This window comes from Eleginops maclovinus, chromosome 12 (assembly GCF_036324505.1).
Source record: "Eleginops maclovinus isolate JMC-PN-2008 ecotype Puerto Natales chromosome 12, JC_Emac_rtc_rv5, whole genome shotgun sequence".
Lineage (NCBI taxonomy): Eukaryota > Metazoa > Chordata > Actinopteri > Perciformes > Eleginopidae > Eleginops > Eleginops maclovinus.
In genome coordinates, this window is record NC_086360.1 from 11,569,293 (window position 1) to 11,582,994 (window position 13,702).

At 37.0% G+C, this 13,702-nt stretch overlaps 2 protein-coding genes across 3 annotated transcripts in view; both read right to left on the minus strand.

The window, feature by feature from the left end:
* Positions 1-4,584, minus strand: part of areg (amphiregulin) — a 5,777-nt gene extending 1,193 nt beyond the window's left edge. For both annotated transcript variants that reach the window (XM_063896517.1, XM_063896515.1), the window contains exons 1-5: positions 4,422-4,584; positions 3,538-3,711; positions 2,785-3,028; positions 2,267-2,437; positions 983-1,093 (exon numbers count right to left, since the gene is read on the minus strand). In XM_063896517.1, the coding sequence (XP_063752587.1) occupies positions 1,003-1,093; positions 2,267-2,437; positions 2,785-3,028; positions 3,538-3,711; positions 4,422-4,458 (717 nt within the window). In that variant the 5' untranslated portion in view covers positions 4,459-4,584 and the 3' untranslated portion in view covers positions 983-1,002. The remainder of the gene's footprint in view (positions 1-982; positions 1,094-2,266; positions 2,438-2,784; positions 3,029-3,537; positions 3,712-4,421) is intronic.
* A 2,688-nt stretch (positions 4,585-7,272) lies between these two features.
* LOC134874168 (proepiregulin-like) lies at positions 7,273-13,556 on the minus strand. Its single transcript, XM_063898201.1, has 5 exons — positions 13,342-13,556; positions 9,665-9,748; positions 9,160-9,286; positions 8,777-8,923; positions 7,273-8,184 (listed from the first exon to the last, which is right to left on the minus strand). The coding sequence occupies exons 1-5, from the start codon at positions 13,373-13,375 to the stop codon at positions 8,118-8,120; spliced, it is 459 nt and encodes a 152-aa protein (XP_063754271.1). The 5' UTR covers positions 13,376-13,556; the 3' UTR covers positions 7,273-8,117.
* Positions 13,557-13,702: the final 146 nt, after the last annotated feature.

Consider the following 13,702-nt stretch of genomic DNA (forward strand, 5'->3'; position numbering starts at 1 on the left):
CAAGATAATCCAAAGTAATTCCTCTGGTGGGGATTCCTCCTTGCGTGAGGTTAATGGCGTGTTAAAAAACAACAACAGGTGTGTGGCTCTCTGTCACTCTCTGAGCCCACTCTTTCCTGTTTGGCTTAAGGCTCACGTGAGTGGAGGTCTGACACCACCCTCTTAAGCAAGACTTTCGGTGGAATACATCACAAAAATGTACACCATTGGAAATGCAGGAGTGCCTGAATGCATGTCCTTCTTACAGCATATAATATGGCATTAACACACCATTGGCTAGCTAGTCTGCCTTACTTTTTCATAATTTAGTGTTGTCTTGTTTTTGAACATAAACTCTGTAAATGGGATCTTAATTATTAAATAAAGAAATTGCATTTTGTGTATTTTGAGCTATATAGTATATTATCCTAAAGTATTATAAGTATGATATGGATTTATGTAAGATTAGACTGTTCTTTTGATCTCAAATACTGATACACCTGTTGAGCTGTTCAGTCTACATACTTAAAAATGCAAGACTATGGTTAGTTTATTTATTTATTGTCTTATTTTCAAACAGTATGGTTTACTTCACCTTTACAACTGAAAATACCTTCAGGTGTTGAACTATAATATGTGTTATCCGTATGTAAGCTGGATAGGCGAACATCCTAACTCTTGCAGCTTACGTACAAACAACAGAACAGTTTAAGACTTCGTCCTCTAGTTTTTGGTTTTGGAGATGATAAAAAGGGACAACCCCATCCATCTCTTTACACACAAATGATCGGCCAATGCACACTACTTTAAAATGAAAACAACATATCACAAATATTAACAATTAGGGTGGCTAACCTTGATCACAGGGAGGGAGTTAATTTTGGGGTATTGAGATATTTATGAATGTAAAAGATTTAGGATTTAATCTATTTAATGCAGTATGAATTCTTGAGCGTTATAAAAGTACAGTTAAAGTGACAGTCAGAACCTCAGCAACACTCACCTAAGTGTATCTTGAAGCCCTCACACCACATCCCTGATGGGTTTCTGTAGATTCTCCTGCTCCGTCCCAGTTCCCAGGTAGGATGCCAGGAAGTTTTTATGTGACCTGTAGCTACAAAAGACATACAATGTGAGTATGAAACCTGAGCACTGTTCTTATCAGATGATCACAGTTATGTTTTGAAAGGCGGGAGTCAGTTACATGGCTTTGATGCTCTCTGGACAAATGAAATTGAAGGTCGGCTTTTGTTGTGTTTTGGCAGCATGGATTGCAGCATATTAAGTGTATTGAGTATTGAAAGTCTTACTGTTGATTTTCAGGCTGTTGATAAGTAAATAATGTGTAGGTTTCACTCTCACAGTAACAAGTTTTACTTTCTCCCCACTATCAACTCTGGCTATGAATCAATGGACTTGAGACTTTGTCCTACTTTCCAACAATAGATTTAGATACATATTGATAGGGAACTGTGAATAAACATTAAATGACTAGGAGACAATGAAGTGGGTGGCAGTTTAAAATAAAGAAGGAGTAACACGTTCATCCATGTGACATAGTTCAATGTGAAATGGAAGTCTACAGTACAGTCTACAAAGTAAGAATGAGACATGAGTCCTGGAGTCCTGTTAAAGTCATGAGCAATGCCTTTTATATTTTGGGCGTGTTTGGGTGTGTTAATGTGCTTTTGATGTGTCAGTTTGTCAAAATGCCACGAAGGGCTACTTGGCATGATATGTGGGTTTTCACATGTTTTATGTTTGGATATGTTGTTTTCCCCTCAGGGATTTGAATTTAAAGCTTCAATAATCTCTCGAGTTCAGAGGAATAAAAGTGTTGTTATAGTTCTAACTATTGTGTGAAGTGATACTAGACAGAGAAGCATGTCACACTGATAGCAGTGTTGAATTGACTTTCTACAAAAGGAATGACTCAGCAAAAATATAATGCTGGTGAGTACTGCCTTGTTATGGACACATTTAAATCAGTTTAAATAAGATCAATGTTTCATGTTTCTTTACCTGTTTTACAATATTCTGTCGTAATCTTTCTTTTTTTATCCTCGTTATCTCTATGGAATTGTCAAAAATCCCATGTGTACAATCATGCTTATCACTTCTACCTTTTTTTTTTTTTTCAGGGTTAAGTTTCCGGCTGAGGTTCAAATGAAGTAGCTCTGCTAGCATCTTTGCACTTTTGATTAAGAAGTTTGAACTGGTTTAACCACAATAATCCTCACTGGCATTCCACCCACAAAGTAATAATGTGTGCAACTTGAACACTCACTGAGCGCAGGTCATGAGCAGGATGGCCGTGCAGCTGATGACCGACAGGACCACAGCGATGATCACCAAGACCGTCTGCACCAGCTCAGTATTGTTAATCTGATCGTCCTTGGTTTTAATTGTCCCCAGAGTTTGGACCTCACAGCGCCCCCCGTCGTAACCCTTCATACATCTGCAGAGTGAAGAGTTTGCAGAACAAATTGATGAGGTAGGGAAGTCAGATATTGAACTTAAGCATTTTTATATTTTAGCAGTGATTTTCTTTCCATTGACACTGAAAAACTGACTTTAATGATTTTAATTAAATGTATTATGTCAATATATTGCCCATAACTGTTTAAGGATAGTTGAAAGCAATTATATGTTTTAAATATTCTGTTCAAATTTATATTATGGCTTTCAACTAATCTTATACAGTTGTGTGAAATTTGTTGACCATACATTTAATTAAAGTAAACTCTTCAGTTTTGACAGTGTACAAACATGCAAATACACAAAGTAAAGTGATGCTCTACTCACATACACACAGGCTGCTGCAGGCCCTCGATGTACTTGCAGTCACCATAAATGCAGTAACTTCGGTGGCTGGTGGTGCAGGGATCCTCCGTAGTGGTGTGTGTGGACGTGTGTCCGTCAGTGAAGAGCGTGTGTTCGGGGTTGAGAGGAGTCGTGCTTTTGCTCCTGTGCTTGTTGTTCTTCTTGCCTTTGCCTTTCCTTTTCTTCTTCTCATCTTTACTGGGGTGTGAGTCTGAAGCAGGAGAAACTGTAAGTAAAACGGTAGCTAAGGTTAATGACATAGTTTGAGTTTAAACTTAAAGGAGTTTCTAGAATGATAGTTCCTGATAAATGTGTTTCATGCACTGTAAATCAAAAACATTTATTATCATCAGTTTTTCTATTTTTGTGACAATAAAACCAACTGCAATCAAGATGCCACTGTCATTTACGGAATTTGTTTATACTATTTAATGGTTCATTTCTTTACCTTGGATTGTAAAAAATGTGTTGATAAATATATAATCTTTTATATAGATCCCAGGAAAAACAGTTATTACCGTGTCACATAAGTTAAGCTAATGCCGATCCTAAATAAAGTAAAAGATCATTTCGTTTCTTCACTTCACTTCCATTTTAGGAAAAATCAAATGTACTAATCGCATATTTAGTTATCCTGCTAAAGTTGATAAATGAGCCTCAAACCAAATAACCCAGCATTTTCAAAGAATTTTCAAAAAAATAAAGGCCAAGAAGAAAAGAAGTTGGTTCTCATACAAGGAAGGTTGACATTTTCGGTGACTCCTCCTAAAACATCTTCATCTACTTCCAGCTCGTCATCATCGCCCAGCGAACTCTGGAGGCCCTCCCCGGAGGCCGGACCCCCGGTCGCTCCAGCTAGTTCACCGGAGAACGTGGCCTCAGAACCCTGGGCTCCAAAAGCACCGGAGACTAGTGGAAAAAAAAACAGTGCACAAAGATAAATGAAATAGTCAGGGAGAGCATGTCAAATCCCCATAGAGATATGGGTAAGATAATAGGGTCAAAGTTCACATCATATGATGTACTTTATTGTTGGTTGTATGTCGAAACTCAGTTAATATGAAAATTAAGAATGCTCTTTTAAAGCTAGAAAAGGTTTAGACACTAAACCAAGATTAGAACCATGAAGAAATTTAGTGAATTTTATTTATCTGATATGTTTAATATTGTACTTAAAAAGCAAATAGGAAACAGACAACAGTTCTCAACAACTATTTTGTATGGTGAACAAAAACTAAAAGTTCCTTACGTCCTTTTGCGATGTAGAATATAATCATGGAGATCATACATTTGAGTCATTCATTTATCTTAAGATATTGACATCTTGTAAATTAGACTGAAACCAGTACAACCAGTCCACATCCAAAACCGCACTGTCCCTGAATGCACCATTCACACCAGACAACAACAATGATGAAAAGAATCAACCAAAACTTGATAAACTATTAAAATATGTTGGGACTTCTGACACAAATCATGAATATCCTTTTCCAGAAAGATCTTTTATTTTCCTCTTCCTCCCTCCCTCTGCCCTCAAACCATTTTACTTTAGTTTTTCTTTCCATTTCATTAATTCAAATTCTCTGCACACAGAATATCCAGTACATGTCAGGACTTACCGAAGCAGAAGAGACAGGTGACGACGAGAGGGTTCATATCCCAGGAAGATTGTTGTGTGTATGGCAGTCCTGCACTAATCTCTGTATCTGTGTGCAAGTGTGTGTGTTTCTCCCCTGCTGATAGAGGTTGTGCTTTGCTCTCTTTACCTCCAGTGGGTGCAGCTTTTTATAGACCAACGCCTGCCTCTTATATGCAACACTAGTAAGAAGGGTGTGTGTGTGTGTGTGTGTGTGTGTGTGTGTGTGTGTGTGTGTGTGTGTGTGTGTGTGTGTATAATGTGTAATTAGCCTTGGGCAATCGATTAAGCATCCTATGCTCACACATATGACAAGGTTTCTGCCTTGAATCATAATCCTGAACAAAATCAGGACACAGAACTATTTAATGTATTCTGACTTGTTTCTCCTCAACATTAAAACACACTGAAACATTCATGTAATGGTTATTGCCTCCGCACGTCTCCCTCTATGGTCAAGAATTAGGGTCACACACACGCGCGCGCGCGCACGCACGCACGCACGCACGCACACTCACACTCACACAGTCTATTGTCAAACTTTACCAAAATGGAAAAAAGCATATATCATAGACATATTTGTATTTTAGTTTGGGAATATTCAAAGTGTGACAACATTTAATGAGTTTAATCACTTCATCACTGCAGTTACACAAAATGACACATGGTCAACAGAAAGAATATAGATGACTATCAAAAGCAATGCACAAATACCAGTGTGTGTGTGTGAGTGTGGTTTGATTAAATGATGTTACTATTTTAATACAGTGTAACCAAGAGGACACCTTAAGGCTTGGGTGGGGTGTCTTGATAATGTTGTTGTGTCTGCAGAGCATGTCCCATCATTCGTGCTCTGGTGGGATCCAATACAAACCTGCTAGGAATGCTGGGAACCTTCAACAACGACCAGAAGCACCTTAGTCATTTTGTTTATGAAGGCTGTGGAATTGAATAGTTTGGATTATGTGTGATGGCATTGGGGATACGTGATATGAACGTGTGGAAAGTATGACACATGGAGAGAAGTAGCTCCTAATAGCCGTCATTGTAAACACACTGCTACTTAACTAATGAAGGAGGAAAACTCAACGCCACACAGACACACAGACACACAGACACACAGACACACAGACACACAGACACACAGACACACAGACACACAGACACACAGACACACAGACACACAGACACACAGACACAATCGTTTCTATTTGGATAAGTTTGAATCATGTATTGTAACAAAACAGTTTGTCATAATTAAAATAACTTCTGTTTGGTCTCAACCCTTCCTTAGATTAGTATTTTAATGTTTGTAATGCTTTGTATCACATGTATCAGTTTCTGTAAATGCCTTTTAGGTGGGAGCTGTATTTTATCGTGAAGAATGTTTCTGTTGATCTTTTCTTGTAGCGCTATAAATTTGGGACTTTCTCATTCTTTTTTTGAGCCAAATGCTAATTAACATGCTAACAAGCTGATGTTTACAAGGTTCACCATTTTAGTTAACCATGTACGCATGCTTACATTTGCTAATTAGCAATAAATTATTATGGAGGAAATAATGTAGTTATTTCCCCAATAAGTTGTACGTGGTACACGTGGAAGTTTTTATTTTCTTAAATGGCACGCGAGGATGCAACTTTACGGGCTTCCGGAAACCACATTGCTTACCGCAATGAGCAAACTACTATTGCTTATGCAATAATTAGGTAATAAAAGTAACACAGAATGAGCACAGTAGAGATTAGGACAGCTATTCTTGAATTTCGGATATGTCGATGCACAGGTTATTTATATAAAGAAAAGTGAAGGCCTATTAATGGGTTGTTTGGGCCTTTGTGCGTGCAACTACATGCTTATGTGTTTTTAAGTATGTCTTAAGTTATGTTAAGTGAGTTCATGTTTATGTGTGCTCACTGCTGGTCATTAGCATAAAGAACATTTAAGATGGCTCATTGACTAAGGGTGAAGCAAATTAACTCAACACCAGATCCTGCATTAAGGTCAGACTGACATACAAACATATTTATTTCAAAGCATTATTATAAGCACAGGATAACCTTGAAACCTTAAAGTCAGACTTATTTGACTAAAATAATTACATTATGTAATTATAATAAGAATTACGTTTGTGAAATGGAAAAGGAAATATGTCTTTCCAAATTTCTTCTGATTTTCTAGTGACTTTCAAACATTAAGATTTCTCCACTGCAGTATGATAGGTGCTTCCGTTTCCATTTCTACCATTTTGTGTTGGTCTTATTCTAAAGGTAACAGGTTAGTAAGTGAATCGGATATGTCGTCCTACGTGTTTGGTAGGTTAATACATCTTTTTCCCTGCACACAATTTGGCAGGACAAGCACAGGTACAACTGGTAATGTCATAACAATGGCTAATCCTTGAAACTGTCAATCAAAAACAGATGTGGTGAATTGAATTAATTGCTCCTGTCATAATGTGAGTATTTAGAAAGCCTTCAGGTTACTGAGCTCTAAATTAGAGGTTTAGAGTATAAGACTCACATTGTCTCTCATAACATCCTGAAGGTATCTTAATTATCTGATGATGAACATTTACTTTGTATTTATACATTTTTTTAAATAACACTCAAGAAAGTCAAGAAAATATCTAAAGAGTTGAAAGCCAGAAATTATTTTATCAAGTTTTGCTTGTACATTTGCAGCTGAAGTACCAATGAAAAATGTAACATAAAAAAGAGAAGAGGAATGATTGATCACAAAGGAGAAAAATTTGGAAACTGTAAACAAATGTGAGAGGAATGTGAAGACTCTTAACCCTTCAGACAAGAATGTCAAGTGAATTGAGACCAAAGTCAATGAAACACAAAGACATTTATTTTTGTAGCGGTAACAGAGCTTCCAAAACATGACAAGAAACCATTTTATACATTAATACTTTATAATAAATTATCTAAATTATTTCCTACGAAACACATTTCATTTAATAAAACATAGAATTATTATTTTATATTTTTTCATATTCATCATGACAACAACAGACAGAAAAACAATAAATATGAGCTAATAATTGCATAAATGAACTGTGAAGAACTCTAATGTAGAAAGTAAATCAGCAAAAAGGAGGCAGCTAGATGGTTTAAACAACATTATCAAAAAGTTATTTTATTTTTTATCTTTGGCTAAATTAAAGGATCTGTAACCGATCCTCAACAATGAGCTCTAAAATATATTGAAAACATATCTCACAGTAAATGCCAACACATGGAGCCTAGTGTAAAGTTGCTGCAGCTTAACCGTTAATGGCAATGATAGTTTTAATAATACTTTGTTGCCATAGAAGCACAGACACTGTAAATGACTGTATGTTGCATTAGGCCTTATATTTGTTAAGACATATTTCTTTCATGATCTATCCATGACCCACAATCAGTGTCACCCTCTGAAACTGTCTTTGTGTGCTTCAGCGTTCATGTTTCAAACATTAGGGCAGCAGGGGCTGTAACACTAGAACAATTGCAGCTATAAACAAAAGCTAAAACAGGTTTTAAATCTCTCTCTGCAGATCTGAAGGCTTGATGAAGTGGTGTGTGTGTGTGTGTGTGTGTGTGTGTGTGTGTGTGTGTGTGTGTGTGTGTGTGTGTGTGTGTGTGTGTGTGTGTGTGTGTGTGTGTGTGTTTGTGTGTGTGTGTGTGTTACTCTAAGCTGTCTGGACTCCTTTGTAACCTTGCCGCTTCTGTTGATTTCGGAATTTGTTTTTCTTATACCTGTAAAAAAATAAATATTATAATTGATTTAATCTTTAAACAAAAGTGCTATCCAGATCATTAACTTGGAACTCCACCATCCTCCACCAAACAGGATTCTCTGGCCTGACTTTACACCATGAGGGGGCTGACTTTAAACAGGGGGTACACCTGTAGGTGCTGTTGGTTTGACATGATGACGTTTAAATGAATGTTTTTGCAATGCGTGCAAAAAGAGGACAACATTTGCCTTTAAAACATAAGCAGAGTAGGAGTGTGAACTAGCACAAAATAGTAAACCAACTGTGTCTTTGCTGGACAGGTAGTGTAATATATGTTTTATGGCTGTTTTACTGAAAACAGCTGCTGTTGAGGTTGATGAAGATGCTTTGAAAGCCCTGAGAATTAACCCAAACTTCAATAGATAATTAGTTGAAGTTAATCACATTATTTAAACCTCAGTAAGTTACTGTAGTTACATTCCACCCCTATTTTGTTTCTCCAATTATGCATGTCACATAAAACATGTTGTGTTTTGAGAACACAGGACTTAAAGTGAAGCTGAGATGCTGCAGCATAAACACAGGTCTCTCTCACACACACACACACTTACCATTTGCAGCAGAAGTACAGTAATCCAGCCAGACCTATCATCAGCAAAACCACACAGAAGACGGTGACAATTATCTGCTCTTCTCCTAGTGGCTTAACTACGAACTCCATCTTGCTACACCTTGGGCCGTAAAAGCCTTCCTCACACCTGCAACACAAAAAGAACTGTGACATCTGAAAATTCACACACACACACACACACACACACACACACACACACACACACACACACACACACACACACACACACACACACACACACACACACACACACACACACACACACACACACACACACACACACACACACACACACACACACACACACACACACACACACACACACACACACACACACACACACACACACACACACACACACACCTGCAGTGGTGTTCGTTCATGTCCACCAGCAGCATGCACTGGCCGTGGTTCATGCAGTAGCTGTCAAACGTGCTGCCGCAATTCTGGATTGACCGTTTCACCACATGAGGGCGCTCTTCTCTCTGCCCTGAAAAAACAGTACAAATAATTAAATCTCTGCATAATTTTTACTGAGTTGCAACAAAATAAAGATATTGATAACTGGCCCCAAAACAAAACCTCTAATCAAGAGACCAAAACTCATAGATCTTTCATTTACCATAATACAGAGAAAAGCAGCTAATCCTAATTTCTGATATCAGCAAATATTTGGTGGTCAACTTTAAAAACACCTCAAACTAACAATCATTTATCAAAACAGTTTCCTAATTTTCCATTTGATGCAGGATGTTAATTATATTATTTACACTTTTCAAGAATCATGACGATACAGTATTGATTCAAAGACCCATCCTCGCACATTTCATATTTTTGAAAATGACAGTGATTTTATCCAGGTGAATACCTGCAGATAGAGAGGTGCTGTCTGACGTCTGACGTCTGGAGGAAACACTCTTGGTGAGAACATACGGCCAGAGTAGCATGACACCTGTTGAACAGATAATATTTGTCTCATTTAAGATCACTTATGACAAGCTGGTCAACATAAAGCATATATATATATATATGTAATATGTTAAATGTACTATGTCAAGAGATTTCACTTAACCATATTAGGTAAGTTGAAAGCAATAATATCAATTTAGTATCAACCTAACATTATTGCTTTCAACTAACCTAATACAGTTAAGTGAAATTTGAAATACATTTAATTATGTCAACGTTTCAGTTTTTTCATTGTATTCATTTAAGATAAGTGAAAACTAAATAACAACCTAAACATATTCTCTCACATGAAATCTTTGATGTGACTTCTCGGTGACTTTACTTTTCGTTATAAATTACTTTGATTTGACATTTAAACTGGGAACTTGATTGAAACAAATGAAATATTACATGCACAATAAATTTGCTATGATAACCGGACATTGTACGTTAGAAGGGGGAATGTGATATTGATCATTCATCGCCAGCACCCCAAATTGATTTACTTCGGTTAAGTTTTTTACAAAATTTGCAAGGAATCAGAAGTGCGAGCTGTAAGGAATAGATTTTTTTGCAGAGAAGAAACAGATTTCCTGCCTAGCTAGGGCATGATGATGTGATGTGGTATGGCTCATGGTGCCCAGCCCCACATGCTTGTATCAGCCTGCACAACTTTAAATGTGCTGAATCTGCAGAACGCCCACATTCCTGCAGGCAGGGAAGAAAACATGAACCTGGAGCCTGAATCTGGTTAAACTCGCTGTTAAAGCCTGGCAATCGCGCCCTCTGGGTTTGTGTCTGTTGTTATGGATGCCAGATATTTTCACTCATCCCGGTTGTTGGGTGTTTCTGATATGGATGATTAGAGGAAAGAACATGGGGAACTTTTTGCGTATTATTATTTAATCACTGTCAAATCAGCACATTTACATCATTAGGATGATTCACTATAATCTCACCAGAGCCATTGTTACCCTGATCACAATCTTACCTTACCGCATTCATTTGGACACAATTTTTTTGTACAGTTTGCACAATAGCAAGATTGGACCCTTCTCACTTTAGAAAGAGTATAATATGCAACACAGAACTGGATGATAAAGTGGTGGGTAAAGTGGACATTGGCACAACAAGCTTACTTTATACAGAGCAGCGGGAAGGAAGATTATCAGTGCAGACAACTACTCGTATCATGATAGATAACTGGTTTATCAAAAAACTCAAGTGTGCTAATACACACAAAATAAAAAAGAGTAATACAAGTAGCAGCTGCATAGAGTAACTACAAAATCCAGTGGTTTATTGGAGTAGGAAAAAACATCCAAATGACACATTTTTACAATTATCCTGTAAGGACTTGCAGTACTGGAAAGTAAGTGCATTGAGGCATTGCACTCAAACACAAATGTGTAGTACTTTAAAGAGGACATAGTGGAGTATTTTTACTCCACTATGCTTTTTTTTTACCACTACAGTTAATGCTGTTTTGCCATTCACAGCCAGCTTACTAATAATTAGTGTCTAGTTGGGGCTCCTTGCCCCGTTCCAGATGTCTGTGAGTTGTGAGCATCTGATTTCATCTCTAAACTTCTCAGTGGTTCAACTTATTATATCTGCTCGATGCCCAAATGAAGTATGCAATATATTACACAAAGGTAAAAGGGTGAACACAAATGTATGCAGCAGAACTTCATTGTTTTTCTTGGTACTCAACCAATTATCTCATGATCCCTCTGACTTATTTTGTAACACTTTTAATTTAACTATAACTAATATGATAAAAAAAGAGAGACACAGAGGACATTTTATCAGCAGTAAGAATACGTTTCCTTATAAAATTCAAATACATTTGGAAGATCATACTTTTCTAACTAAGTATTATTTTAAATGCAGGAATTGTAATAGAGTATTTTGAATTGGTCCATTGACTCAAACAAAGGACTCTTTCACCACTGGGTACGCATCAGTTTATATAAGCCAGAATGTACTATAAGTTTTATTGGTAAGAATGAGCCCAAACAATAAGAATTTGACAGATTTATTCAGACCGCATGTGCTTTCAAATAATAACTCTTCCTTTCCCACTTTGATGCCAACATCCGGAAGCATCCCCCAGGCTCTGAGCTCAGTTTGTGCGTCAGCTCCTCTTCACAGGTATTTGGCAAAGGCGTTGAACGTACTCCAAAAAAAATTCCACTCCATTTCTGATTACTGAAATAACATATAACTCAAAAAACAGGCTTCAGATTTGGTGATAGCTCATAATATTGCCTAATTTAACAGATAATCTGAAATTTGACTAATTAAAATATAACATAGAATACTCATTATGCAAAATGTAAACTGCTGCAGTGTCTTTATTTCATTAAAGATTTGATGGCTAAGAAATGATTATTCTTAGAGGATTTTTTTAAATTGACATTAGCTGCATTTTAGTGGACAAACCTTTCAGGTATGTCTTCTTAACGTTTAGATACTTCACTAGAAGTAACATTTCTTCCTCCTTAATTTCACATAAATGGCAATAGAAACACTTTTTTTTGTATTAAAGGTAAACGTGTTCATTACACAGCAGGATGGACCCTCATATTAAGTTGTCTTGATCTCTTAGTAACTGCAGTTCATAAAATATAGTGTAAAAAAGGAAGGCCTACTATATTTCCCTTTGGAAATTATCTTTGAAATGTCTGTCTCAGTTGGACAAAATGCTAATTTTGCATATTCTTGCCCTGGTGTTTTTTTTTTAGAGAACTAATAATTGTAAATGTACATTGTATGAAAGTACCCGGTTGAAGAGTTGAAATGCTGCCCCCTAATTCTTTGGCGGATGTGGACAGGCATTACACATTGCACCTTCAAATATTACAATTTAATATTTAATATTTATTTATGTAAAATAGGGTAAAACCTTTACAAATAAATGTATAACAACGTGTTCGTTATTATTTTAATATGGTCCTAGAATGCCAATGCGAGTATGTGAAGACAAAAATTGGATAATTAAATAGTGTTTTATACTTAAATAAAACATACATATGTAGGAGATTCTGAAGCTAATGCGTCATTATTTGTAATATTAAACTCTCCAATGGACTTCCATACAAGTTACTTTTTGTGATGGCAATAAATGTCTCCTGGGAGTGTTATTAAAAATGTTCTGGATTATCAATAGGCCTACTGATGCATTGATGTGAAAGTAGCATATTACTGATTCAGTTTGTCACATGGGGTTTATTTTAAAACATCTAGCCTTATTGGTCATCCTAAAGAGGATTTGTTTTGTAAAAAGGGAATCTGAAGTAGTTTACCTATATGCCTCCACATTAGCATAACACATACTGAAGTGAAGTTACGTTGCCTCAAACTGCAATTAATAAAAGTTAGGTATGCTACTTAGTTGTTCCTTATATCAGAGGCTTTATTGTCATTCCTTATTCGTTTCCTTTAAGTTTAGCTTTGTATGACGCTGCGTTACAATGATCACTTTAACTGCACACACCTGAAACCTGGCAGTCCTTATCCACACGTCAAATCAGCGTAAAACCAATGTGTTAAATGGACTCCTTCCTAACAAAAAACAAAACAACAACACGTTACCGATCATTGAGAGGATTGCTGAGGGGTTCCCCATGTTCAGGCGGAAAGGTCGCTGACAGCAGGCTCGGTGCAACGCAGGTGTGGAGCAGTCTGGATTAGAGTCGCTTCCGATTTGTCTAAATAATTTATTAGGAAGACGGGGGAGGCGATGCTTCTCCTGCCAGATACAAGCTAAAAAAAACAAGTCTCATTCCTGAGGTATGGGCGTGGTGAGGGACTCCTGTAATTTGGATAATTTCACACCTCAAACGTCCAAATAAAAAAGAAGAACCTGAAGGCACCGGTTCACAAAAAAAAGGGAAAAAAAGAGGAGCTGCTTTCGTCCTCATTTGATCAGTACCCTTCCTCAGATCCAGATGAA

Coding starts and splice junctions, on each gene's coding strand:
- LOC134874168 (XM_063898201.1), bottom strand. CDS start 13,375: ATGGGGAACCCCTCAGCAATCCTCTCAATGATCG. Junction 9,287..9,664: donor CAGCACCTCTCTATCTGCAG/GTATTCACCTGG, acceptor CTGTTTTTTCAG/GGCAGAGAGAAGAGCGCCCT. Junction 8,185..8,776: donor CTGTACTTCTGCTGCAAATG/GTAAGTGTGTGT, acceptor ATTTTTTTACAG/GTATAAGAAAAACAAATTCC.